The 27606-nt window shown below is 43.0% G+C and overlaps 2 protein-coding genes across 4 annotated transcripts; one reads left to right on the top strand and one right to left on the bottom strand.

Moving 5' to 3' along the window:
- Positions 1–984: 984 nt before the first annotated feature.
- Positions 985–12149, bottom strand: FAM114A2 (family with sequence similarity 114 member A2). 2 transcript variants are annotated; one of them, XM_050905509.1, is made up of 15 exons: positions 12088–12149; positions 10881–11035; positions 10529–10740; positions 10212–10311; positions 9646–9741; positions 9247–9359; positions 8177–8311; positions 7856–8014; positions 7100–7223; positions 6023–6102; positions 5183–5311; positions 4824–4963; positions 3958–4030; positions 3320–3373; positions 985–2588 (listed from the first exon to the last, which is right to left on the bottom strand). In XM_050905509.1, the coding sequence occupies exons 3-15, from the start codon at positions 10736–10738 to the stop codon at positions 2490–2492; spliced, it is 1512 nt and encodes a 503-aa protein (XP_050761466.1). In that variant the 5' UTR covers positions 10739–10740; positions 10881–11035; positions 12088–12149; the 3' UTR covers positions 985–2489. The 2 variants fall into 2 exon arrangements, with proteins under 2 accessions (XP_050761466.1, XP_050761467.1); XM_050905510.1 differs by lacking the exon at positions 12088–12149 and having other exon boundaries at positions 10881–11215.
- Positions 12150–16782: 4633 nt separating this feature from the next.
- On the top strand, positions 16783–26860 carry MFAP3 (microfibril associated protein 3). Of its 2 annotated transcripts, XR_007767281.1 has the most exons (3): positions 16783–17238; positions 18621–19481; positions 26804–26860. XR_007767281.1 is itself a non-coding variant. In XM_050905383.1 (2 exons), exons 1-2 carry the CDS (start codon positions 16959–16961, stop codon positions 19364–19366), a joined length of 1026 nt encoding a protein of 341 aa, XP_050761340.1. In that variant the 5' UTR covers positions 16783–16958; the 3' UTR covers positions 19367–22745. The 2 variants fall into 2 exon arrangements, 1 of the variants encoding a protein (XP_050761340.1); XM_050905383.1 differs by lacking the exon at positions 26804–26860 and having other exon boundaries at positions 18621–22745.
- The last annotated feature ends 746 nt before the right edge of the window (positions 26861–27606 follow it).

The raw sequence follows: 27606 nt of genomic DNA, 5'->3' as shown, positions 1-27606 counted from the left end.
AATGAGTCCCTAGGAAGCTGCTTGGGCAAGGGCTGGGAGCAAGTCCCAAAGCCCATCAGGAGGACCGAGCCTTTTTTATGTTTTAAACCTTTCCACAGCAGCTGCCAGGAAGCAGCTTTTACAGCTGCAAGTAACAGAATCTCTCCCAAGGAAAGAAAATAATTGTGGAAGGCTTTTTTTTTTGCCCTCCAAGTCACTGCCAGCATCTTAGCTAACTCTTATCTGTTCTCAGCCACCTCTCACCTCCCCAAACACTACCAGAAGTGCTCAAATTACTGCCAGCTCTCATTAGGTTCATGCGCAAGGCAAGGCCGAGCGATAAGACCTCCAGACAGTTGGATGCTGCATTCTGATGAATCCTTTGGGTAGGAAGATTTCAGCAACTGCGGAACTGTTTTTGTTGGCTATCTATTGCAGTCCTTGCGCTGGCACACAAGTGAAACTGGTGCACGTTTGATTATTGGCTGCTAGAACAAAATCCAGGTGGGCATATGACTGAAAGAATTACCGTCTGCATCTTCAAAAAAAAAAGACCAAAAAACCCCAAACAACACCTCATTTCCTTTAATTATTAAACTACTCTACACTAAAGCACTGCAGGTCAGTAGAATTTATCTGCAAGAAAAGCAGCTGCTGCTTCATAAACCCCCGTTATCTTTATTTCTTCTCTTCTGACATTTCTGTAAATTTTGGCTTTGCAGCAGGAGCAAAGCTGCCATTTTGCACTGATGCAGGAACGGGGAGCTCGGCTGTGGGAGCTCTCACTCCCCAGCCTGCGTTCAGAGCCCTCTTTCCTATGAGACGGTACCCTGCCAGGAGAAAAGCCCCAGCTGTCCCAGCCCCAGAGCAGCACCCAGCCCTGCCCCGCAAACCACAGTCAGGGGTGAGAAGAAAAAAACCCTACAGTTCTTTCTTCTCATTTCGTTCGTGCCCACTGCTATCTTGATAGCTTTTAACTGAAACGGTTGTCAAAACAAATCCTTTCTTTAATAATGCTATCAACCAAAAGAAGAAAAAAATACAGAATTTATTGTAGTGCAGAGTTTTTTTACTCCAGACACACTCCTTTCAAGTCTAGTTTTCTTTAAGATGCAAAAAAAGGCTCTCCCTTTAGAGATCTGATCAGTCTAACCACGACTAAGGCAAGGCTTTTTCCATATATATAAAATCAGAGGAGCATTAGCCAAAAGGTATTTTAATAATAAAAACACTTCCCTACTGCACAAATAGAGCAGAGGAATGTTAAGCCTTCAGTACAGCAGAAATGTGCAAGACCTGCTAAAACCCAGAGGATTTTCAAAATGGGATTTGAGCATCATTGTTACCAATGAGCAAGTACAGAGGCAGGTGTGACACTTGGTCACCTCTGGTTAGCTATTCTGGACTTCTTGAAGTTCCACTTTAGCTGTGCATTTCTGCTCTTGCATTTCCAACAGAGGCTGCTCCCTCCCAACAGCCAGGCTCAAAAGATAGAAATTGCAAAAAGGAACAAAGCAGGGAACTTTCACAGCACAAAGAAACAGACACCGTATGTGGAGCAGCTTCTGACACAAATGAGGACTCCTGCTAACAGAACCAAATTGCTTCCTCTCCCCCTACTTTAACATACCTTCCAAGAAGAAGGAGCATTGCATTATAGTGTTTTTACACAGAAACAGGAGAAAAGCAGTATCTGAGTTTGTGAACAGTCTGCAGCTGACATGTCAAGCTGCACTGAAGAAGGGGAATCCTCCTGCTAAATTCTCTCATTAAATTGCCCAAACATGCATCAATCCCTTTTAGCCAGTTCTCATTTATTGCTATAAAGCAAAGTACCCACATTCTTAGGGCCAGATCAGCATTTTCCCAGGCACTCTGCAAGAGAATGAGAAACAGCACCCTAGTGAGAGTCCCCATCCCACATCCCTGAGTCATTAACAGACATCTTCCGGAAGCCAGGGCTTCTCTTCAGCAACAACGGCTTGATAAGGAATCCTCTCTGCTCTATTCTTTCCAGCCTAGGAACTGCATAAATATTTGCCTTTTCTTGCACCTCCTATCCAATAGTCACTTCAACACCAACGCAGAGCTATGAGGAACCTAATTATGTCTCTCTGACTTAAAAATCACACCATGATTTTAGCTAACTCTTTAACTAGCAGCTGCTACTCTCTTCTCCAGCATTGTCTTCACAGTCCAGAGCTTCTCCAAAGAGCTTGTTAACACATACAGCAGAGGGATTTCAGTGAAAAGATATAGACAGTCCATGAAAACAGAGAAGCAATCTGCACTATAAGTCTGTCACGTTGTCCACCAGCCCGGACTATGCTAATCACATCTCTCAATGTGCTGTAAGAGCTGTCATTGCCAGACTGCATTTAATCACCGTTCTTGCAGCAGCAGCGATCAGAGTTAATCTTTTTCCCTTTAATAAGAGCCATTACATCATTCTCCAGCATGGAAACTATGAAGTGGGAAGGTCAAAAAGTTCTTAATTAGAAGGATTTTTATTACTGTGATAGTTCCGTTCTAGCCTCAATAAGAGAGATCTGCAGTACAGGCAGCAAGAGCTGGAAGGCATCTTGGATATATGAAGCGCTGTTTGAAGCCTATGAAAACAAAAATCAAAATACACACATAAATAATTATGCTACCAATCAGCTTTACTAACCACATACTAATTTCAAACAGCATTGATTAATGCACATAAGAAACAGAAGCCTAGTGCTTGTCGGATTTTTAAGGCTTCATTCTAGAAATCAATTTAATATTAAGTTATTGAAGGGCTTTATGCCACTAGGTAAAAAAGCTACTGGCTTAAAAACTGCCAAACAAGATCAGGTGCAATCCAAATGTAGGATACTGTTTTCAATAACAGAGAAGAAGAATTTATTTCAAAGTGAAGCATAAGCATGCTGTAGCAGGAAGAAGGAACACGCCAACAGGAAACACCCATTTCCTACCACACCTCAGAAGCTTACAAGCATTGAGAACCAACTTAACAGCTAGGAAGTGCTGGGACTCTCGCATGCTAATTTTTGAGCTTGTCTAAGGTTTGACTTTGGACATTGAAATTCTAGAAATCCAGACTGCTGAATTCAATATGTGCCTTCTGAGCCATCATAACTGTCAGCTGAGACCACATAAGGCTCACTCTTCACTAACTCACCTCTTGTGCAAATCTAGACATTTATTAAAACTTTTAAGTTATTAGACAGGTAAGCAGAATCTTAGACCATGGGTTAGAGAACTTGGCATGCATAAGGATACTGAAGTGGAAAAAAACAGCACATCCATTTTTTAAGTATTAGCTTACGGTTTTAACTTTAGCATAACTAACCTCCAAAAACACTCCAGTGATTAAGGGATTAAGCACATCTGCTTTCTCTTTGACCTGCAGAGATCAGACATATATTATCCTGATTGAAAATTTGATCACATTTCTTCAAGCAAGATAAAGCTAAATCCTCAGTAAGTTTAAAATCACCATTGCTCCCTTGACTATAGGAAAGCTAAGTCACAAGCTGCAGCGGACCTGCCTTGTAGCATGCAAATAAGAACAAAGTAACCCACATATGCCCAACGCAAGTCGTATATGAATACACACATTACATCTTCAAATGAACTGTGGACAACTGGAGAATTTAGAGATAATGATATTACCTTCAATAACACCTGAGTGTTTTGGAAAATCCACAGCAGGATCACAAACCTTATTTTATTCTGTCTCCGTAGTACTGTCAGCACCAATTCCCACCCCCGCTCTGTGCCAGGCTGAATGCAGCAGGAGGCATTCAAAAGCTCAGCACAACATTCAGCTGCCACAATTTGGGGTACACTGACCTAGAAGATCAGTTCACAGGGCAAAAAACCTGCATATATAAATGTGCAAACACAAAAAGCGCTTCGTGGTGAAGATCCCAAGGCTGCAATCAACTAACCACATCTCATTCCTAAGAACTACGGTGTAACTCTTACCCCTGCAGTCGTTAAGCACGTAGTAAACTCTTTAGAGAAAGTTGACAGTTCTTTACACAGCACAATCGTCATTCTGTGGAAGAAGAGTGGGAAAACCATGTAGTAAATACAGGCTACAAGAATAACTTTCTTTTAGCATTCCTCTAAAACACAAATACCTTGTTTCCATGCCTATAAAGCTAAATTAAACCAAAATTAATATAGAACATATAAACAGTGTATGAAGATCCAGAAGTTCCCCAAATAAATTAGGGAGGGGAAAGATGAAAAAATGAATAATTAAAGCTGAAGATCTGAAAACAGCATTCAGAGGACAGACCCATCCATTCAAGAAGGAACAGTACTAACTTGCTTTTTTTTTTTTTTTTACTGACAAGCATCATTTTCTGCATTAGGAAGTACTGCATATTTCATACATTTGCCAAGTATCTCCCAACATAAAAGAAAAATCTCGTGGTATGCATTATTGGTAAGACCAGTCTACTAATTAGTTGCAGTAATTTTACAATATCACGTACCTAACATACTAAATGATTAACAAAGAGGTAATTAAGAATCACTTTTATACAACTGCTTTGTCATATTTTAAATGTCTATCTACTAACTAGCACAAGCTTAGGAAAAACATTCTTCTTGGCTACATAAAAGCTTTCAAGTAGGGTTTCCTCTTTCTTATCAAGAAATGTCTTTAAGCTGGAAAGAGACAGCTGAATTCTGCTGGAAGATAGTGATGCCACCCATTGCAACTCTGAACACACATGAGAATTCAAGAGCCCTGTATCCCATGGATTTGCAAAGAATTATTAGACAGTTTAATCGATATGTAAGTAATTACATGCTACACATTTATTAAGAGATGAACTTACTGTGAAAGGGACTTGGCTCTGTCTGTGGCTGTCACCTCTTGTTTCTGACCATGTAGAAACAAAGCTGCAGTTTTGTGAAACATTTCAATGGAGCATGCTGTCAGTTCAGCCAGACTTCTTATGGCAAACGCATGAATATCCTGCAAGAGTTAAAAAGATTCCCCATACCATACAAAAACTAGCAGCTTTTATTATTATAAACAAGTGAATCACACAAGCTACTATCACTATACTGCCCTTTCAGACCTCAGAATCTGCACAGAAATAGAAACCCATAAACTCTGGGAATCACAACTGTAACTTAGCAGCCAGATAAACACTCTGTGGTCAGATATTCTCTTCCTTCATTACTCAGTTACCTCTACTGATTTTTTAGCATCATGGTCACCATCTCTGGATTCTGCTTCTTGGTTTTCTTCATTCTCTTTTTCTTCTTTAGGAAGACTACTGTTGAATCGTGCTATCCATTCATGAGCAGAAGTCCTCACCTGTATGAAGATGTGCCATAGTATTTAATGACTGGAATGAAGCCCCCGTGCATACCACAAAACATGGAGTATTGGATCTCTCTAGAAGAAGGAAACAGCTACACCTCCTGAGCTAGTGAGAAGAACCAGGACAAATGATCCTAGTGCCTTCAGGACTTTGTAGAGGGTTGGCTGCACTGATATAGTCGAGGGCAGTCATTTCTCTAGCACCGGGTGCTGGAGTTTACCAGCAAGACCACGACTAACAGAGGTGCTTTAAAAACATGGCTGCAGAATGCTGCTGCCACTTGGTGGATCTGAAGGGTAGTGAAATGAAGGCAAGAAAGGCAATTCTTCCTCATACCAACTTCTGAACATAGTAAAACCAGCGGCTTTGTGCCAAGAGGAGGTCTTCAATTCATGACTGTAGGTTGATTTCACTGTGGTGGCTGAAGGCTTACTGCTCCCGGTTATCTTTCCCACCACTGATTACTGCCCAGTGACACGGCAAAGACACACTGGTGTCTACCGATTCAGAGCCAAAGACATTACAGAACATGATTTTGCCCCATAAAGTCAAAGGAAAAGGCCCATCTCTTCTGCCTACCATTGTCGAAGGATCTAAAACACAGCTTGTTTTCATGCCTTTGATATTTTCAGAAGCAAAGCAGGACTGAGAAGGAGTTCCTGCAAGGAATCTCTCCAGCTTTTAGAAGATGGGAAATAACTCACCACGATCAGTTTGTCCGGCTTTGAGGAGATACGTAATTCTGAAAACAACTCTGTGACTTCTTTTGTGAACTCCTCATCTCCTAAAGGACAGGAAAGGTTAAAGAATCCACACAAAGGACGGATACAGGAACAAGCAGCATTTCAATGCACAACTAGTTCTACACAAGTCTGTCAACTGTTTCCTTTCTTTCTCTTTGAATCATCAACTCAGGCAAGAATGCATCAAACCTGGTCTTTTTAAATACAATTTATAAGGTAAGTTCTGAAAAGGAGGAGACACCAGTGCCAGAAGGTTAGTTTTTGCCTTCTCAATTCTGGTTTTGTAGCTAAGGTAATTCCACTTTTTTTACAGGCAGCATTTTATAATGCACTAACTTGCACATCACCTTGGAGGATCTGAAAGATCACTTAAAGCATATAGTTCTCCTATTATATACGGCAGGGCAGATGCTAACAGTGGGGGGAAGGCTGTGAGATCCATCATGTGCAAGTATAAAAGATACATTAAATGTTAAATGATAGCAAGTGCAGGTGTGTAAAGCCCTCCCTGATGAACCATTTAGGTAAAAGCAATGCAAGAAATTTACATTTAAATCTGCATAATCCTGAAGAATCACATGGCTCTTGTGTATGGAGGCACCTCTGAGTCTTTTGGTCTGCATGGCTAACCCTCATGTAAAAAATGAATAAATAAAAAGGCTTTTTGCTTTCCCACAGGTTGGACAACTCTATTCACAGTCTTTCCCCTCATGGTCAGGGGAACCCAGCATCTCTTTGCATTTGCATCTTGGCTCAAGGTCAGTTGTATGAACTGCCCAGGACTCAAGCAACTCTAATCCTGCTCTGGCAAGAAATCATTCCTGCTACAGAATTAAAGCACAGCAGCTTTCCAGAGACGAAGGGTATCGCTACCTGTCATGCTTCTGGCCACAGACAGCTTTAGGATTAAGCATCCACCTAAAGAATAATTTAACTTTGGCATCATACCCATTGCTAGTGATCTCAGGGCTGGCTGGTTCTACACTGAGAATTTCATTGAGAACCAGCTTCTCCTCCCAGAACCTGGGGCTCTCTTACCCTTCTTTTCTTCCTCCTCTTCTTCAAAGAATTCAGGTAACGAAAATGCTTCTTTGAGTTGCTCCATTTCCTCCTTCAGTGTGTCCAACTCTTCTCCAGAGAGGGCATTTAGAACCGATTTCACCTAGTTAGGGGCAGCACAGCCAAAGAGAGAATCATAAATCCAACAAGAAAAAGAAACAGGATGGAAGATGCAGCACTGGTTTACATTGCATGTAAAAACATCACAGACTGGTATTAATGAGAAAGTGGTATTTTCCTACAGGAAGGAGGAAAGGGAAAAAGACCTATTTCTGAAGTCTCATTAGATAATAATGGATTCTTAAGGAGTTATTCAAATAATTTCTTTCATAAAAAAGTGAATGACTTCTGAAATTGCATCCTGATCTGCGCTCCTCCCTGCCCCAAGACAGAGAGGACAATCTCTGCTGTGCTTACAATACTCTCCTCTTCTCCAGACCAAGGCAGCAAACAAGTGGGTATGAGGAGAGAGTAACTTGTGAAAAGTTTTTGAAGACATGCAGGAACTGAGGCTAACTGCGTAAAGAGAATGGCTTTAGGAGCTGAGGACAGGACATAAACGCTCCCAGGGTAAACACCAGATCATAATGCAGGGGTCAAAGTGAAGTTGTGTAATCAATCATTTTATAGCAAGTTCTGAGCACCTGATTTTACTTGTATATACATATATTTCTAATCTTTTTTTCCCTGCTCAGCTGAACTCAAAATAGAAGGCAAATTGCTCCAGGCCATTACCTTTGATTCACTCTCTCTGGAAAGCATCTCTAAGGCCTCCAGATGCGAAAGACCCTGAAACTCATCAAACAGTAACCCATAATGGGCTTTCTTCTCCGTAGCCATGGTAACCTCAGTAGCTGTCTGCTGCTCTTCTTTCTCCTTTGCCTCTCGTAAGACCTGAAAAAGAAAAGCAGAGGACTCAGGTCAGTGCCAGAAGATACGGAATATGGGAGGAGAAGGCTTTTGGTTCAATAGCAAATGGTTACTTAATGACAGGACTACAAAAGAAGGGTGAAGAAATGAGAAAACCAATGAGGAGCTGATATGGAACTGCCATACCTGAGATAATGTAGAGTTTCTGTTCATTAGGCCCTTTGTTTTTTTGAATCCAGGGTCTCCCTCGGCTATTACATCCATTGTCTTTTTCCCAATGAATTCCAAGGCATCCAGACCTCCACTAATAACACTTTTTCCCTAGGAATAAGATTTGGATATAGACAGCGTGTAAAACTCACAGAAGACTACACAATTGAAGAAATTGAACTGGGGGATTTATATCAGCGATGGTATGCCAGACACTCACGTACAAGCCAAATTGGTCCTTGTCACCCTAAAATTCAACCCTAATCTCCACAAAGAGAGCAGGACACAGAAAGAGCCACAATACATTATCATCCAACAGTTTCATATAGCACTCAGACAGCTGCAGCAATCTGATGGGAAATATATTTTTATTTTGTGAACAGGCTGGTTCTCAGCACATTAAAGTATTTAGTTCTCATCCTTCCAATCAGAAAACACTAGACCTGTGGGTTTTGGTTGCTAACTCTTAAAAGCAGAAGCAAGCTTTCCATCTGTGGCTCGTTCAGATTCATGGGCAAATTGACAAGACAGCAGATCACAAAAGCACAGTTTCTAAGGGTAATGGGTTCCTTTGAAGTGCATTTCTCACGGTCACAGGAGCAAGCTGATTTCCAAGCAATTTGGGCTAGTTTCACAGAAGTTTTTGAAGAGGAGAATGGATTTCATCTCTAGACAGTTCTGTGGAAATATTCCAGGAATAAGTCTGACCCTGCATTTATCTGAATACTCTAAAGGAAGGGAGCAGAGATAACAGAGTACAGAGGTGACGTGCGCGGGAATGCACGCACCACACAGTTCCCCGTCAGGTTTTTTGGTTACGTATCAACTTTTAATACAGAACTATCAAAATTCAAGGCAACTTACACATTAAGTGCCAGTTAGAAGCAAGGCACAGGAAAAAGACTGTCTGAAGGTTGAAAGAGTTTCTCCCCATTCATCCCACAAAAGTACAAATTAAAAGTTTCCTCTTACGATGTTTCAGATGAAAGGCAAAAAACTCAATGCTCTCTTAAAACCATTTTCTCCTGCATTCCCAACTCACTCACTGTGCTTTGGACAGCAGTAGAGATGGTTGATAAAACTCCAAGAGCCCCAGCAATAGGAAATGAACTGCCATCACCAACTGCATCTGTGCTGCTAGCACCAGGATTCTCGCTTCCTGCATTAGAAGGCAGAAAATTAACTTCCTCACTCCCAAAAAAAGATCCTGTGAGCTGCAGAGTGGAGAAAATTAACAAACACCAAGTGTCAGTCAGGAGCAGGGCTAGAATTGGGATTATTTTCCTACCTACTTTTCAGAGCTAACAGAAGTAAGCAATAGAGTATTATTTTAGCACACAGATATCGACCTCAATATGCAAGATGCAGGGTAAGGTGATGTTATTTTGGGGCTGATTATGTTATTAGAAACATTTCAGTGTTGTTCTTACGCAGTAAAAACTGACCTCTTGTAGCATCTCTAGTGTCTGAAGAGATTTCACTAGGACTGGGGATCCCAAGGGTTGTTTCTGCTTTTTCTATGACATTTGAAATACCTTGACCTAGAGAAGACAGCAGTATTACTTTAACCATGAGATACAACAGAAATCAGAACAGAAACAGGATTAGGACTGCATATTGGTTTTTATTATTCTGGATTCCTCCTGTTCAAGACAGTTTACCCAGCACTAAAACCTACTACTATCCCACTTGCTTACCAATGTAATGAACTAGGTTTCAGCTCAGCTTTTAAACCAAGTTGTAAATACCAGCTGAATACCAGTTTAAAATACCAGCTGAAAATTATGCAAACACCTTAAAAGCTTGAAAGTAATTTTGGCTGTGCATATCTCCTTAATCCCACTGTACCTTTCGGTACAAGTCTTCCACATTACTTGAACAATTCTCTTGACATTTTTCCAATAATTGCTGCTATAACAGAAATCCCCTTCTCTAGAAACAAACTCAAAAGCACTAGTTTGAGATATAAAGCATGGTTAAAATATTTATGAAATACCAGAAAGAGCCTTACCTACAGTAGCTACAGTAGCAGACGCAGTTGACAGAAGAGATTTCCCCCAGCTTCCCCAGTACCCCCATCCTGTCTGAATTGCAGCAGGAGAATCTGAGACCTTTAATGAAGAAAAGCAAAAGAGAGTGATGCAGGTATTATGGTGAGGAGAGGAACGCAAGCAGTCTGTGATGTGTAACTTTTGTGCAGCTTTTTCTTTTCAGATAAACAGCAATGTGACTTTTCAAAAAAGCAGTGAGGCTTATGGTCAAAATTCTTCTTTACTCAAAGCCATGAAACATGAAGTCATGTTATTCAGAGCAAGCACAGGAACATACCTTGAGGGTTTCAGCTGCGGGCTTTTCTGTGGCAGAAGGCTGACTTGGGGGTTTGGGTTCAGGTCTTTTCCGAGTCATAGGCAGAGGCTCAAGCTCTTGCTCTCTCTCTTCATTGCTCTCAGCACAGCCAAGTTCCTCTGCTTTCTGTTCATTTTCATCTTCGTAAGAGGTTTCTTCTTTCAGATTTTCACCGCTGTCTTTCTCAGACATGACTATGATCATCCATAGAAAGCAAAGCAGATAAAATAATCACTCCTTTGTACACTTTGACTTTAGTTCAAAAGCATCACATTTGTGTTTTAAATAATTAAACACAACTAAGACAGAAATCCCTTCATGCTGCCACACATACCTGCACGAACAGGTTATGTTTTTAAGCAAGTGTGTACACCAAGTTACATCCGACTGGAAGACATGTCATACTTGGAAGTCTGAAGTCCCACAGAAACACGTGGCTTTATCTAACCGACACACCCTCTCCGCAGGAAAGAAAACAGGTTGCTAACTCTGAAAAGCAAATGAAAGGTACAAAAGGTCCTCAGATAATTAAATCCATGACTTGCTTCACCAAAAAGAGGCAAAAACAAATTGCGTGGAATGACTGCTTTGAAGGGTGTCGGATACGAATGGGGATAGCTGTCAGAATGCCGGGCAGGCAGGGAGGCAGCGACTGGTTTGCTTCTGTATTTAGGGCTGAGCTTCACCAGGGCATTAAAACCGTGCAGAACTCGAACTGTGCTCCAGCTGCCACAGCAACCGGCCCTGACATTGCACATCAGGGATAACGGTGGCCACGAACAGGGCTGCCATGCTGCGGCCTGCTCACGGGGCAGAGGTTTCTCTCTCCTGCTGGCTTCGCCGGCAGCACTTCACCAGCTCCAGGGCAGTAACTTGAAGGCAGCAGCAGCAGGCAGGGCCATGCCGAGCACCCCACAGCCCCCCAGCATCACCGTCAGTGTGGAGGTGCGTCCCTGGAGAGGCGGCCGCTGATGCAATCAGGGCAGCTACCCCCAGCCACGGGATTTTGTTGGCTTTAAGCAAAGGAGGAGAAGACTACGGAAAGAGCAGCTCCGGGTGACGGGCTGGGGACCCCCACCCCATTTCCCCGTCACCCCCCGCAGTGGCTGGCAGGACCCCGCACCCCACAGCAACCCCAGCACCCCCGGGCCCATCCCCCGGGTCACCCCACTGGGCCTGTCCCCACCCGGGGCACCCCCCCTGCGCTCCCCAGCCCTGGGGGCCCTCCCTGTGCCTCCGCTTCCCCGGGGGACTCCCAGGGTCCCATAACCCCCCTATGGGGCTGCCTGACCCACAGGGGACCCCCAGGTTCCCTAAAGCACCCCCATGGGACTCCTGCCCCATAAGGGGACCCCCAGGTGCCCACAACCCCCCCATGGTACCGCCTGCCCCACAGGGGATCCCCAAGTGCTCCAAAACCCCCCTCCCCTTGGCACCCCCCGTCCCACAGACGGCCCCTTCGAGCCCCTTGTGCCCCCGGCCCTCCGAAGGCCCGCTCCTCTGCCGCCCCGGTCCCGGTCCCGGTCCCGGTCCCTCCTCACCCGCCAGGCCAGGCCGCCCCGCCAGCCCCGCGCTCCCCCCACCGGGCGGACCGTAACCATCAAGGCGAGGCGCAGAGCGGCACCCGCCGGCTGACCCCGGAAGTGCGGCCCAGCCCGGAAGGGCGCGCGGGGATGCACGTCCGGGCGGCGGGGCCGGCGGCGGCGGAGGTGCGCGGCGGGCCGGGGCGCGGGGGCGCGGGGCGGGCGGGCCGGGACCGGGACCGGCCACGGCCACCCTCCTCCCGGTGAGAGCAGCGTACCGCTACCTCGCTGCGTTATGGTGACGCCAGGTTTTACCTGGCGATGTCGGAGTCGGGGGAAGCGGCGCGCAGGCCCTCCGCGGCCACCCCGCTGCTGCGGGAGAAGTCGGGGGCCCGTGTCTTACCTCCCTGTTTTGGCATGGGAAATGCTGGTGGGGGCAGGGGGGCGGTCTTCTGGCGTGACGTCAGGCCGCTGTGACGTCAGGCCGCGTGACGTCACGCCGGCGTGGCCTGGGTTCCCTCGGCTGCAGTGTGGAGAGGGTGGATGTACGTCGTGTTCCCTGCTGCCTTGAGCGGCCCAGCGTGAGCGGGGTTTTTACACGAGCGAACATGGGCGCGTGTGGGGCCGGGGCTGCTGGGAACAGGGTTTCCGTTACGTGGAGTTTTGTGCCTGGTCGTTTTTAGCTGACAGAGGAAAAAAAGCTTGGTTTTGTGTGCAGCTGATCCCGTGTCCTTCATGAGTTACCCTGTGACCTGTGTCAGGCAGCCAAGGGACCGCGTGCATGGCAAAACACCGCGTCCTGTAAGGCAGCCACGCGCGGGCAGCGTCTGCTCTGGTCTCCTGTAGATTTGCTCCTTACGTTGGTTTTTTGGGCTGTGGGTGCAGCCGCTCCCTTCAGAGCCCTCCCTGGTGCTGGCAGAGGGTGAACCCTCCTTGCGACCTCTCCAGCGCTGGGAACACTGGTAATGGCTCTCGTCAAGACCACGCCATCTATTTTCACAAACTTTCCAGGAGTTAATGTCTTCAGGGCTCTGCCCTGTGCTGCTCCCAGATTTGAAAGACGGTCAGAGGGGCCTCACGGGATGGTCACAGCAGCCTTGTTTCTGCAAGACATCACGCTGCAAGTAGGAGGGTGTGCTCGGGGCAAAAGTGATCCGTTTAGATCTATTTAGCGTGTGTTATTACCAATTAGCTTGTTGTAAATGCCAAAATAAGTTTCCACGTCGTGTGCCAGAAGTGGCAGTCACTTAGAGCAGTCTGTGGTCTGTCAGGTGTGTCTCAGTTTATTGCTTCGCTTTTTTCCAGGTATGAAATGATGTTATGAGCAGTGAATGTAAAGCCATATAACTTGCAACCTCTTGGGCCCCAATTTTGCAGTGCCTTATAAATGTGTGTAATTTTAAGTACTATCAGTACTTCCATTGATCTCAGTGGGACTACTTACAGTGCTCTAGGTTAAACACAGATACACGTTTTTAGGATAAGAGCCAAAGATGACTCATACGAGCATATGCATCACAGGTTTTTATCTTTCCATTGCTATTTGTTGTTACAACTTATGGTTTAATAAAGGTTAAATATGTTGAGCTCAACTTCAGGTTCGGTTGTAAAATAGCCAGTTTCTATTCTGCATGTTTCATCTTGCTTGGGCTTAATGCTTTCTTGAAGAATTGTGATGTTGGCACTGTTCATGCTTTATCCTTTTTGGATCCTTTATCAGCTCCAGCAGCTGTTTTGCATAAGTGTGATGGCCGAAGAATATGGATTTCGCAAAGCATTTTATTTTTCCCAGCACTCAGCAGCGAGAGATCATTGTCTGCTTAGCAATAATGGCTTTTCCAAAAGCAAAATGTGACAAACAATTTCTAATAAATCAGAACTCAAAGTGTTTAATAGTAAAATTCAATGACCCATCACCAATGTTTTATACATTATGCAAGCTCAGTGCAAATATAGTGGAGAGCATATGCAATTACTGAAGATAAATTCTTATGAGGGAAAATGTTGCTGAGTATTTCTTGTGTTAAATAATTGACTGAGGTTCCTAATGTCATTTTAGGAGGAGTGTCACAGACACTTGGAAATCTAACAATTTAAATTTAATAATTTAAAATGACAATAACACAGGCAAAGTACAGGAGGTACTGGAATTATTCTCTAATAAATCTAAAACATTATTAGTTGGGAGGTTATTGTTTTAGAAGACTGTTAAGTTATTCTGTGCATTTGATTCAATACTGAAGATGAGGGTTTGTCTTCACTCATCAGTTGTATCTGATGATGCAGAGCTATCATCAGTTGTAACTACATCAAATGCTGTGGAGTCAAGTCCCGATGCATGCAAAAGCCATTAAGTGCAGTGGCATTTTTAACTGAAGGCAGCTGGGTCATGGAGTGATGTGTGCTGAAGATCTGCCACCACAGCACCTCGCTTGCTGGCACAAGCTGTGACAGACTCTCAAATGGCAGCTCCGGCAATCCAGATGTCAGTGGTCCACAAACTACTAACAATCCGCAGGCTGCCTTTAAGAAATCTGCACAAGGTTACCAAAATAAGCAGGTCAGTTGTCAGCAGCCTTCTGAAGGCTCTGAAACAGTCTGAAAATACTAGGGGTCTAAAAAAGGAAGGTTAAAACCACTCCTTCAAACAGAAGAATAGTTATTGAGCAGCAGCAACCTTAGTATTGCTTTTTTTTCAGACCTGTGCAGTTGATGTGACTGGGATGCTTTTCTCCAGAGGCAGCAGGACTCAGTAACACGTTCCCTAAAGTGTAACTGGTAGAAAACAGGAATGAGAGAGGCCTTGGTACTGTTTTTAACTGTTTAGCTGTGGGAAAGTAGCTTCTTCAGCACAACGGTATAATTGAGTTCTCAGTGCTGGTCTCATCTTAAATGAACGGACAAGAGGCATGATAGAAAACAGAGTGAGGCCAATAAAAAAAAAAAAAAGAGGGCAGATGAAGGGATTGCTGTTTCCAGAGAAACAAGTGGAGGGCCTGTTTTCCAGTTTCTCTTGCAGGATTCAGTGGGTGAGTTGGTTAGTCAGGCTTGAAGGAGAATTGAACACAACTGTCGTCTTTGCCTTCTTTGTTAAACTGATTTTGTCAATAGCCGCAACAGAAACGGGTCAGATAACATGTTTCTCATCAGATGTCAAGTCTGGAGTCTGGTTTGACCTTTGACAAATTAACTGAAAAAAATTCCTAGTCTGGGTAGTGTTTTATCAGCAAATTTTCCCATTCTTGAATATGCTTAATTTTTGTCTGCTGAAAAGACAATTAGTACAAATCACCTGTATTTATTTATATTACATTATTTTTCATAAGTGATAGGATTTCTGTCTGCTTTAGGCAGTGTTAACTAGTGATTCTGGGAGGATGAGAAGTGTCTGCATTATTTATTAAGAAAATGCATTCCTTTGTATTGTGATATTTATGAAATTCAACTCTACTAGCATTTGTTATTGGTAGAAGAAAAGATGATAAATTTGAAGTCACACAGTCAATGGGATGAAGGGAGATATTCTTTAAGATAATATTTTGGCTTGTGGCTTCTGTACTTTGTAAATTGTTTTTTAGAGCTCTGGAGCAGTCTAGATGGAATCATAACTTCAGGGAATGCATATTGGATTAGAAATTTTCTTGAATCAGGCTTCCAGGAAAATTGATTACAGATTTTCTCTTATCGGTGTCATTTCATTTTGTTACAAGTTGGTTTTATGCTGGCTTTTAAAAAAGGAGAATCCTTGTGTGCAAAGAACATAAAATTAAAGGCTGTATCCTAATGCCTTGAAATATCTTTTGTGCACATTAATTTGAAGAGTGTGAATTCTGTCCCTAGACAAAACAATTTTTCAAATTGCTGTGAAATATGGGGCAGCATTCGGGTAGAGAAGATGATAAACAAGATATGACCGCTGAGATGTAGCAGCATAAAGTGAAAGATTTTCAACAGGAGCTTATTGTAAAACAAACAAGAAAACAAGAGGCAGAGTTAGAAAATAAAGCAGCAGCAGCAAGAGAGATTGCAAAAAAGGAAGTATGTTTGGACATCAGTGTCCTGATATTCAGAAAGGGACTTCCTGTCTGTGGCTGTAGATAGCTGCCAAGAGACTTTTCCCAACACAAGAAATTATAAGCATATTATGTAGTATTTAGACATCTAACACCAATTGTGCCGCTAAAATCAAGTGAGTAGATGTATAAATGCTAAAAATCAGATGTGTGTGCGCTTTGGTTTTTCTCTAGATGCTAAATGAAAGACTGGCTTTAGAAAACCAGGGCTTAAAAGCACTCTGATATTGGTGGGGAGGGAGGCAGAAATGATATCCTCTTTCTTGCTCTTCTTCCTCTATTAAGAAAGCACTTTTTCTCGGTTAACAAATGCAGAATCCACTTTCTGACCCTAAAGATAGTTATGCATTTCAAGTAGTCTGAACAATTTGTTCTTTTTTTAAAACCTTTTTCCCCTTAATGGTTATTGTTCATGAGATTATTTATTTGGATGGGAAGATGAACATCTAGAGGACTGAAGGTTGTGCTAATGCCTTCTTACCCTCGTTTCATTACTGTGTTCTGAGCAAAGCTCTGATTTGGAACCTCTTGGCTGACAGTTTATATTATGCTAATCGAAATCTGTTTACTGGAAATGGAATTTGAATACGCCATAAGCTTGCTATCATTAATAAACTTAATTTTTTTTTTTCAGTTGGATTTCCAGTTTCCACTTCTAATGTTGATGGTCTTGAAAGTGCATTTGGATCCAAGACATTGTCTACCACTGAGCAAATCAAGAGCCTCCTCTCCTATCTCAGAGCAATACAGACAGCTTAATATCATATGACCTCATTTCTCCAAATTAAATGAAAAAAGAATTTTCTCTAGCTTTCCATGAAGCTCAGCTATTGCCTGTTAATTTTGACTGTTAGTGCTGATCTTTCAATTGGATTTACACTGGAAAATGTAGCTTTTAACGGGACAGTTGCTTTTGGGTCTTCCAATGCATCACTTCATACAGTGTCTCAAGCTTTAGTAAGTTCTCCAGCACACCATGATATCATAGCCAAAGAGGGGACCAGTATTTTAATTGAATGTAAACTGAACATCAGCCAGTATGAATATATTCTTTGGTATAACTCCAGAGGACACCTGCTTGAACAGAAAGATGAAGGTGAGCTTTCCTGCTGTTTTCTGTCCTTCTTATACAGTATCTGAAAACCTCTGGGACTTTATCATCATTTTCTCTTCCTGACTTCCCATTTTTACAGTTGGGAGATAAGGAGAGAGCAAAACAAAGCCCTTTGCCCTCTGGCGTGTGGCATGTGAGTTATACCTGAGTTCTGTCCTAGCCCACCCATCCTGCTGTGGTGCCCCACAGAATCATTTTGTTCAAGAGGCATCACAGTATTCACTACAGAAGAAATGAATCTGCATCCTACCAGATACTAACTGATGCTTTTATTTATTTTGCTCTGGTTTATATTATATTTTTCCAAACAAGTGAATTAAACACAATTCTCCACAACTTGTGACCGTTTCCAGCTGGCAATCAGTGCTTTAATTTTGTTACAGGATTTTTTAAAGCATGTGGTAACTTACTACATTTATTTTCTGGTTTATGCACCAGTGAGACTCTGGAAACTAACGCAATTTGTAATGGCCAACGATGAAATACATGCTATTTAACCCTTTTGTACAGTGGGAGGATATATTTTCCTAGCCATTGGCTCTTATAGTTCTGTCCCTGTCGTTTTTAATTTTCAAAAAATAATGTCTTCTAGAGATACATGTGGTTTTCTCAACTCTATTAGTATTAATGAAGGTCATCGAGCTAATTGATAGGATCTTCTCGGAGGCCATCTTTCTGCCTTAAGTATTCAGTAACCTCTTTGTAGTTAGAATGCCATCTGGAGATTAGTTCAGAGTAGAGTAATTAGAAGAATGAGTTATGAAAACAGTTTTGCCCCTAAGTTATAAACGCATAGGAAATACTGTATAAAGCTAGCTTCTTTTATTGATTTCTTTTTACATGGGTTTTGTATATCAGCACTGCATGCTCAGCAGAAAACTGTGTCTTAAGAAAATCCTGGGTTCTTTTGCCAGCGGAACCATTTACAGACTCTGATCTTTTTCATGGGTCACTTGACTTTTGACTCTGAACGTATGGAAAATTAGACTTTAGAGAGGACAGTCTTTCAACACAGTGTTACACAGTGGGTGAGAAGCACTAGTTAAGAATTAGGTTCCCTGTCAGAAAGAGCTAGCAGTCCAAAAGCACACAAGAAAGCGCAGACGAGAGAAAGGAGAAAAACCAGAGTAGCAAGCATGCAGAATAATTTACCATTAAGCAGTAGGATTGGTAACTGGGTTATGGCTTTCTGTATCACAAGCATGAAAAGGAAATTTCAATCCTTGGTGTACTGTTTGTATTACGCTAGAAATGGACTGCTTGCTTCCAAGCTCTGTCTCCTGTTGATAGAGCAAACAGCACATGTCTAGTTTACCTAGTGATTTTTGTTTCATTAGCTCAGTGTGTTTCTTTTGAATCTCCAGGTGGCCGGTGGAGGATTGCTGATAATTCCCTTAACATCACAAAGGTCAACTTTGCTGACCGGGGGCGATACACATGTGCAGGCGTTAATCGTAATGACACCTTGTATTACACAGTCACCCTGAGGGTTATCTTCACCTCAGGAGACATGAGTATCTACTACATGATTGTGTGCCTCGTTGCCTTTGCTATCACCCTCATTTTAAACATAACCCGTCTGTGCATGATGAGCAGTCACCTCCGCAAAACAGAGAAGGCTATCAATGAGTTCTTCAGGACGGAAGGGGCTGAGAAGCTTCAGAAGGCTTTTGAGATAGCCAAGCGTATCCCTATCATTACATCTGCGAAAACACTAGAGTTGGCCAAAGTCACTCAGTTTAAGACCATGGAGTTTGCTCGGTACATTGAAGAGCTTGCCAGAAGCATTCCCCTTCCACCTCTGATCCTTAACTGCAGGGCGTTCATGGAGGAGATCTTTGAGGCTGTGCGAGTTGACGATCCCGATGAAGTTGGTGAGGAGGAAAAACAGACCCAAGCCTGCGGTACCCAAGCTGCAATATACCCCATCAACCCAGAGATCAAGCGCAGCGATTCACCAGCCGGGGATTCAGACGATGGGTCCATGAATGAGCAAGGTCAAGAGATAGCTGTTCAGGTGTCCATTCACCCGCAGTCAGAAGTGCAGAGCATTGACACTGTTTCTCACGACAGCTGCCATTTTGCGCCTTCTGAGGAAGGCACCTGCTGAGTCCAGCGATACGCTATTGTGAAGGAAGCACAGGTGACCCTAGGATACTGCGAGAAAGGGGTCTGCAAACAAGCTGCCTCAGTCCCACATGCACAAGAGTTTTCCAAATTGCAAGGTGCCAGAACTGCTACTGAAATCTCTATTTTCCGTCAGTGTTGATCTAACGATTTCAAGTCTGTTAGAGAAGGCCATTTGGAATATTGTGCAGTGGCTTTTCTTTTTAAAGCAAGCTTGCTATACTTAAAATATTTACAAAACAGGAGTTCTTTGTCCTTGACTCCTTGGTAGCTTCTGATACTTCTGATCTGTATTAGAAGTGGCCAAGCTGAGCAGTACAACTTGCAATAAGATCTTTTTCTTTGTGAACTCTTTCTTCCTTCACAAAGTGGAGCCAGAATTCCTTTGAGTCAGTGTTGATGTCCTGATGAATTGAGTTATGTGCTTTTTTTGAATTGCCTCTTGGTGCGTGTAGCCCATCAGAACCATGGTGAGCTTGAACAAATCTGTTTTGTGTCGTGTGCTTCTATGTTGCTATCAAAATGTACTGTACTTAGGAAAAGAATAGTACCAGGATCAGCTGCTGGATTAAACGAATTGTTGTAGTTTCAAAGCAGCTTAGAGAACAACCAGGGGGTCTCAGTTTTCCATGCATCTGCAGAAAACTTGTGCGTACCCTAGTGCGTGGAAAGAGAATTGTTACAAAGCTTGTCGCTTAAACTTGGTGCTGATTGCCAAAGCGCCTTACCCTGGTTCTGTCTTACAGAATGGAGCAGTAACAGCACAGCCGGCACTGTCTGTCTTTTGACTTTGCTGATTTCACTCACTATAGAAAATCCAGAGTTTTATATTGTATTTGACATTGTTGTGAGAAAAGAATGACAGTAATATGTAGTGGCGTAATTTAAAAATTAATTCATCTACAGATCAGGTGTCTCAGGCACTTCTTTCTGAACAACATTATAATAAAGGAGGTGAAAAGTAGTGACACTCACTTTGCTCTGGGTAGTACTTTCAGAAAGCAGTGGAAAAGAGAGTGGTTAGCAGAGGGGCTGGCTGAGCTGTTTGCCAGCCGCCGTTTACAGGAGTGAGTAACTCACTGAATGTGCCCTGTCTCATCTGCTGAAGAGGGGTGGCAGAAGGGAGAGGTGCAGGTGCTGACATACGTACACACATAAGTACTTCACCGAGGATCTCCCACATGGCTTTCTCAGCTGTAGAGATCCAGCCTCGAGGAATCAGAGTGCAGACAAGAATCTAGTTTCTTCTTTCACTCTTTGGTGCTGATTCTTTTTCTCCTTAACATTTGTAAGCTGTATCACTTAAATAGCATTTTATATCATGTTGAGATTTAGTAGATGTAAGGCTTGTAAGCACTCCACAAATTAATTTCTTACAACTACTGGAAGCATATTGCCATATAATGTTAACAACTTGGCAACAGGAGCACCATTTAATTTCCCACAACTCTTTTTTCTTTCCTTATTATTACAGAAATGTCAGTTGAACAAGTGATTCTGGACGGCTGCTCAGGATTCTTAAGAGGATTTGACATTACATTTACATGAGTAGAGATAGAAAACAAGCAGGCACAGTGGTAATAACAGGGTGGGGCCGTCTGTTGTAATGCATGCTCGTAACAAAGGATCTGAACAAATTATATTTATCGTATCATATCAGAGAATGGGAAACTGAAGCATCTATTACCATTTTAAACTACCTTCTGGGGAAAGTTCTGCAGGCAGCCACCAGTAAATGCAGCCTAGTTGGCTTTGGCGTGTTGGATAAGAGTGGTGTTTGTCAGGAAGGAAGAAAATTGCTAGCCTTGATTATAGTAGCATTTCCACCAGCTCAGTACCGTTTCAAAGACTGTAGCAAACTTTATCTGCTTCAGGGGAGTAAAGCCTTCTGTAGACACTTACAATAGCTACTGCCCTCAATAGTAACTTCTTTTTTGCTTCCATAGTTTGGTGGCACTTTATGTCCAGGTGGAAAGTTTGTATAGTGTTGTGTGACTTGTCTGGTTTCTTTAAGGTTTTTGAGGTGATCAGTGTTAAAAGATACTCTTGTGGATAAATGCCTATTCTCTTAGAAGCCCTGCCAAGGTGCTGCTGGCTTCACTTCTGTACAACGAGGTCTGCAGGTTTGTTGCACGTGCATGAGTGGAGATTTGAGGGGTTACACCATTTTGGCTGTCCTAGTTGAAAGAGGTGAAGGCTGCAAGAGAGAATTAACTGTTTTAATCTCCTTTGTGCCACAGGCCATCAGGATTGTACCTACACCTGCCTTTTTTTCCCCATAAACAGCTCTCCTTGCTTCTGTGAAACTGTTGCATTATATGCGGCAGTAGCATCTTGGACATTTTGCCCCGAACCACATACGCAATGTAGAGGTGCAGCTACAAAACCAAAGCTCCATTTAATTGCTTCCTAAGAAGCAGTTATGCAATCGTGATTGACAGATGTCTCATCAGAAGTGGCAGCTTACAGGCAGCAGAATGACACTAGAGGTGTGTCAGATGGGTGTCAGGAGAGCAGTTTCTAGATTAATTCAATCTGTTCTTTGATTTTTATACTTCATTTACATAGCTCCGAGTTCTTACTAAGCACAGTTACTGGTGTCTTCGTGTGTCCTGTTGCTGGTGGAGAGGAAAGAATGATCACGCATAAAGGTCCTCAGAAATGCAGTTGCAGTGTCAATTGCTGGATAATAAAGCTAAGAGTTTTGCTGAATTACTACAGTATTTTGTTCGCTAAATTAATTTCATTCCTGGGAAGGAGGCTGTTTTGTAAGGATTTCAGTAAATCAGGAGTACTTATTAAATGTAGGAACGGATCCTACTCCCACTGAATTCAATTACAGCAGATTTGAAGCTCTAGTGTATTTTACAAACAATATTACAGCATTTTTATGCATCTGAAAGCAAGGATGATGGTGATGTTATACTGCAAATGCAGTTTCCAGAGAATGAAACCTGACACTGGTTTCCAAACAACTTGTGAGCTGTTCTTGTTATCCTGAGTAGATGTGTGCAATTAAATTTGTTTGATGCGTCTAATTGAACATTAACATTGAAAGATGATGTAAATGTCATTGTTTCTCTCTTAACTTTTTGTAGGACAAGGAGAGTTTACAGTGGTTTCCTTGCTTTAAACTAAATTCTTTGACAATCACAAGGCTATTTTTCTCTTCTTTGTGACTTATTTTTATTTTAAATAATGTTAAATCTACTTGTTATCCAAGAGTACCTAAAACTAACTTTGTAGTGGTTATTTGTATTACCTGGATTGTAATGTAACTGTTTAATGTAAACACATAGGATTTCATACTTTCATAAAATGAATTGGTAGATTTGCAAAATAAATTAAAAACAAAAGCCTCGCTTTGTTAGAGTTTTCCGTTTTATCAGTAAGGGGTGGCGAGTGCCTGTCTATCCGAGGTTAAATAGCAGCTGTATTCAACTAAGCAGAATGTTGTTAGCCAGCCTGACAAAGGTTGCTGGGATGTCCAGTTATCTGATAGACCGTTCCTGCTGTGACATCTTTGGGTCTGTTATTTTTTTATGTCTCAAAGTCCCCAGCAGCATCTGTAGTAGTTGTTACCAGCTGCATAAACAAATGATAACAGACCTGAAATGGTTTCAGGAAGGCCCATGCGTTCTCCTTGATTTCACTTTGGCAAGCTAAAAGGGCGATTGTGAAGTGCAGTGACCATCAGCCACAAACCTGTGTTTTCTATTCTTACCTTTTTCACAGGATTGTACTATTCTATATTGTAATCACCTCTTTTTTTGTTTAATACTCCTCAAAACCCACTGTATTTGGACACAACTTATCTCCTAAAAGGCAACACAGCACAAATGTGGAGTATCTAAAGCTTTCAAGTGACCAAGTCTGTGTCGCTCTTTTTCCAGTGAGTTGCTGAGATGGCATAAAGAGATTTCCACTCCTGCGCCAAGCGAAGGATGTGGCTTGCTCTCACTCTGCATCCCTAGAGCAGGAGGAAATGTAGGTCTGACTTTACCCTTGCTTGTTGCTAGCCAGCAGTTTATTAAATTACACGGGGAGGGAATAACATCCCCTGGAGTGCTGTGCTAAGCATAATGCGAGTGGGAAGGAGGGGGCCGTCCCACCTCACTTTGGTGGCCAGCCTTGGGTTTCTGATCCCTTTGCAATCAATTCAAAGTATTAAACTCTGCCAGGGGATGATCCCAAGCCCCTAAGCAAGGCGCTTACCTATCACCACTGGTTACACCGGGAAGCTGTATTTCCCATGTGAGCGTCTGATATTGCATGATAATGGATGTCTTCTGTATGGGCATGTCCTGCAGCTCTGTGTGCCAAGCTGGAGCACAGAGTAAAAGTGCCCCTGGTTAAGTTTAAACTGCAGTCCCCTTCACCCCAAACACCAAAAATCCAGTTTGCTGAGAAACCCTCTATAATATACTCAGTGGGGTTGTGCAAGTGTGAATGAGAGCAGACCTCACCCACATTGTTTTTGAAGAATAGTCTCTGGTTGCCAGTCTCTGCACAAGGCAGATAATAGAATTAAAGCTGGATGTTGGGGATTTTCCCATGAGAATCAGCTGCTTAAAGGAAGAATTATTGGACGCATACTCCTCAGGCTAGGTCAGTGTTCAGTCAGCATCTGCTTTCTATCTCCATGTTGCGAAATATGCATGAATGATAATGGTTCAGTTTCTTAAAGCTCCTGTCACCTGACTCTTCATGATCCTATCCACAGTGAACAAATTCATCTGCATGAATTTAAAGCGCTTTTCCATTTGGATAACAACAGGTCATTGAAAAGGGGGCTGCATTAAGGATGATTGTACTTTAATTTTAGGTGTGGTCCTTAAAAAGTACAATTTTTCTTAATGTTGCAGCACTCTTGTCTTATGAGTCAAGTCTCCTGCCGGAGACACGCAGTGGAGACACCACCATGTCATTCAACTTGGGCAAGTTACAGCTTTATCGAGTTCCATTCAGCCAGGTCATTTCACACCAGCTGGGTCTCTCCATTTTTTTTTATTGTATAGCAGCTCATTCAGATGTCTCCGAATACTGCCAGCTTTTTTGCATGTGGAAGGGAGAATTACACCATCACTCCAAAAAAAAAATTGTTTTGCTAGATGTTCAAGTATCAAAAAAGCCCAAAAAGCAGAAAGTTGCACTTTAGCCCTGGTAAGACAGTGCCTATTCTTCGGTCACGCCTGGCTGCCAATGATCATACTAATACTGAGCAATTAGGCCTTTCATTTTCATTAGGCTAATTAATTGTTTGCACAGTGCCCTGAATATGAAATCATTTTCCTTTGGAAAGAATAAAAGGATTAGAATGGCTTCATCCCAAGATGCTCAGAACGTATTTTATTTATTTTATGGGAGAAAAATTCTCTTGTGCCCTAAATGCAAACCATATACTTAAGTGTTAATGCCTGCGCTGGGACGTTTACATAAGCAGAGATGCACACAGATTATACATATGTCCATCCATCTGCCTCCACGTTCCATATGGTATCTGGGGTTTCTGCTGCATGTCAATGAGTCTGTAAAGAGGCTGGAGCCGTCGTCGCGTGTGTGCTGCCGGGTTTGTATGATGTCAGCCATTGTCAGACGCTGGGAGAGCGATGAACGCATCCCCTCGGAGGTCAGCTGTCCACAGCACAGACGTGGGCCCAAGGCAGCACCGCTGTAATTATGAGCGCCGTATTGTGGTAGCACTCAGAGGGCAGAGCACTGGGGTGTATACATGTAGTGGAGACTGTCTCAAGAGGTTTATACTCTAAGTAAATCAAAGGCAAATGAAACCTGGGCTAGGATTTCATGTACAAGGGTACCCAGTGGATGCAATATTGCAGAGGCTATTGCTAGCTCTTTTTTATGTTTGTCCTATTCAGTGCCTCTTTGTGCTACCATATTATTAAATACATATTTCATATTAAATCATTCCAAGTGTAATACAAGCTTGCAGAAAGCCATTTCAGTGGAAAGTGAGGGGACGTATTCAGCTTTAAGTTTAAGGGAGAGGCTGCCATCACACAAACTTCCAGTAAAGTAGTTGGAGATAGCTAGCTGGAGTTCCCCTTGCCTTTCCTTCTCTCTGCCTCTGATATAAGGCCTGTTAGGGGCCATCTGCAAGAGTTGAAAGTGAAAATTGTGTCCCGTGCTACTTTCTCTTCCTCTAAAGATCAGGGCGCTGAGAACAGCCCTGGGTTAGAAGGGAGCATGAGAGGCCACTCGGGTCATGCTCTCAGCCACAGATGTCCGTCCCCTCTTAGAAACAGCCACTGGCGGAGATGTCACATCTCCCAGGCAATTTGTTCCCTGCTAAACTATCCCAACTACTGGAAACACTTCGCTAATATCTGCCCCCAACCATCTCTAAATTCATCACCCATCTCGTCCTATCCGTGCCTACTGTTGCTACATCTCAGCCCAAATCAGGGCCACCCCAAACACGCAGGAAAGGAATCGGGTGGTGACATAAAGCAGGGCCATACTTGGCTTTATGTGCCTGCTGGGTCTGAAGAGGTCATTCTTTGTTCAGGCTAAGCCGGCAGAATTTAATTGAAAGTCGAACTCCTTTTGTTTATTTGATGCCTGGATGTCTGAGCATTGCTTCTTGGGCTTTGGACCTTCCTGCTGTCTAACTGTGCTGGATAATGCAAACGTCTCTGACATTAGTGCTGGCAGGCAACAGTCCCTGCCCCTATTCATGTCAAATGAGTAAATGCAGTATTTTGGGTGCAGCGTTCTTGCAATAGCTTCCTACATGTATGTGGTAGGGCATGGAAAGCAGCCACTGCAAAGAACATGAGCATGTTCCACCATTATCTCAAGAGCTTTTCAGCATTTCACTTTCCCTCCTTGGTGCCTTCTCTTCACTTTCCTTCATGGTAAATATTCTGAGTATCTTGCCTGGTCAATGGGAGAATCCCAAGTTTTCATTTTTCTTTCTTTTTTTTCTTTTGTGAGTTTTTCTCAAGCTCAGCTCTCCTAAGTAATGACTAGGGAGGAGGACAGTGGACCAGAACTGACATGAAGAGTTTGGACAACTGTCCTAAATTAGTGGATGGCTTTAATTGGAAAGCCTATATGGATCGCGCTCTGTTATAGAGAGTTGGCTTTAACAGCAAATCTCTTGCAGCAGGGTGTCACTTCACTTCCATACATTACTTGAAATGCTTTATTAATTTGATGACCTTGTGGGCTCTCAGAAAAAGCCATTTATCAGTGTTTTGAGGAAAAAGAACTCCTCTGAGCTAAAGGGACTGTTTTGTTGCTCAGATTTATTGCTTGGCTGACTTAATTCGCCATTCAAACATGATGATTTTTAGCTGCTGGGCAGTGGCCCTTTCAATGTTGAAACTAATTAACTGCTAGAACTCTTCTTAGTAAGGCTGTTTTCTTACTGGTTTTTTTTTTTTTTAATCCACAGAAATAAAGCAAACACGATCCTTGAAACACAGGTTGCGTGGGTACGGTATCAGCGCCGACACAGCATCATGTTGAATGACTTCATGTTACAAAGAAAGTAAGGCTGCCAGCTGTCACTGCTGTCAATGTGACACTATACAAAGGTAAGAAGAGAAAAGAGACAACATCTGAAGACAGAATAAAGGAGGAACGCCAGAATCATGACAAAGCAAGAGCTCAGAGAATAGCAAGAGAGGTCTCCAATGTACAGCTAGAGATCCACAACCATCAAAGGTCTGAGCTATGGACCTTGCTGGCAGGTCAAGGTCAATGGCTCTGCAGCTGGGGAGTCCTTGCACCTCCTTCCCCTTCCTTCATCCCTGCCGCTGCTGTTGCAGCCTGTACTTCTGAAAGAACCGTGTACTTCGTAGCTCGGATAGGTCATAAGGACTGCGGTGCCTGCTGTCAGGACCTTGTCAAAACCTTGCGTGAGAGGAGAAGGAAGGGAAAAGGGGGTCGCTGGTTGTCAGGACACATCTGGCTGCCGGAAGTTAAGCTACTGGTTGTTATCTCATCAGGGAATTCTGCTCATCAAAATATTTTCTGGTAAAAGTTTATAACCCCTGAGATATTTCATGGTGATATCTAAAGAAGGCATAAACAGGTCTAGAAGCTCAAGCGCAGATAAATTCAGTGTCTGTTGTACTCCTCCCTACAGTGTTTTTGTAGAGCACTGCTGCCCTGCTCCTTGCTCCGAGTCCGTAGGTGTGAATGAAATATAAATCACAGCTGTTAACTGAAAGCAGGGAATCCCTCGCTGGCTCC

This window comes from Gymnogyps californianus, chromosome 14 (assembly GCF_018139145.2).
Source record: "Gymnogyps californianus isolate 813 chromosome 14, ASM1813914v2, whole genome shotgun sequence".
In the NCBI taxonomy this organism is placed as follows: domain Eukaryota; kingdom Metazoa; phylum Chordata; class Aves; order Accipitriformes; family Cathartidae; genus Gymnogyps; species Gymnogyps californianus.
Note: the sequence above shows the minus strand (reverse complement) of the source record. Positions and strands in the feature narration are given on the sequence as shown.

Bases quoted from the DNA above. Each gene is read 5' to 3' on its own strand.
- FAM114A2 (XM_050905509.1), bottom strand. From the start codon at position 10,738: ATGTCTGAGAAAGACAGCGGTGAAAATCTGAAAGAAGAAACCTCTTAC. The intron at 8,015-8,176 runs GTATGGCAGTTC...TTTCTTTTTCAG, and splicing joins GAAACTCTACATTATCTCAG to GTCTTACGAGAGGCAAAGGA. The intron at 5,312-6,022 runs GTGAGTTATTTC...ATCTTCATACAG, and splicing joins AGCCGGACAAACTGATCGTG to GTGAGGACTTCTGCTCATGA.
- MFAP3 (XM_050905383.1), top strand. From the start codon at position 16,959: ATGAAGCTCAGCTATTGCCTGTTAATTTTGACTGTTAGTGCTGATCTT. The intron at 17,239-18,620 runs GTGAGCTTTCCT...TTGAATCTCCAG, and splicing joins GCTTGAACAGAAAGATGAAG to GTGGCCGGTGGAGGATTGCT.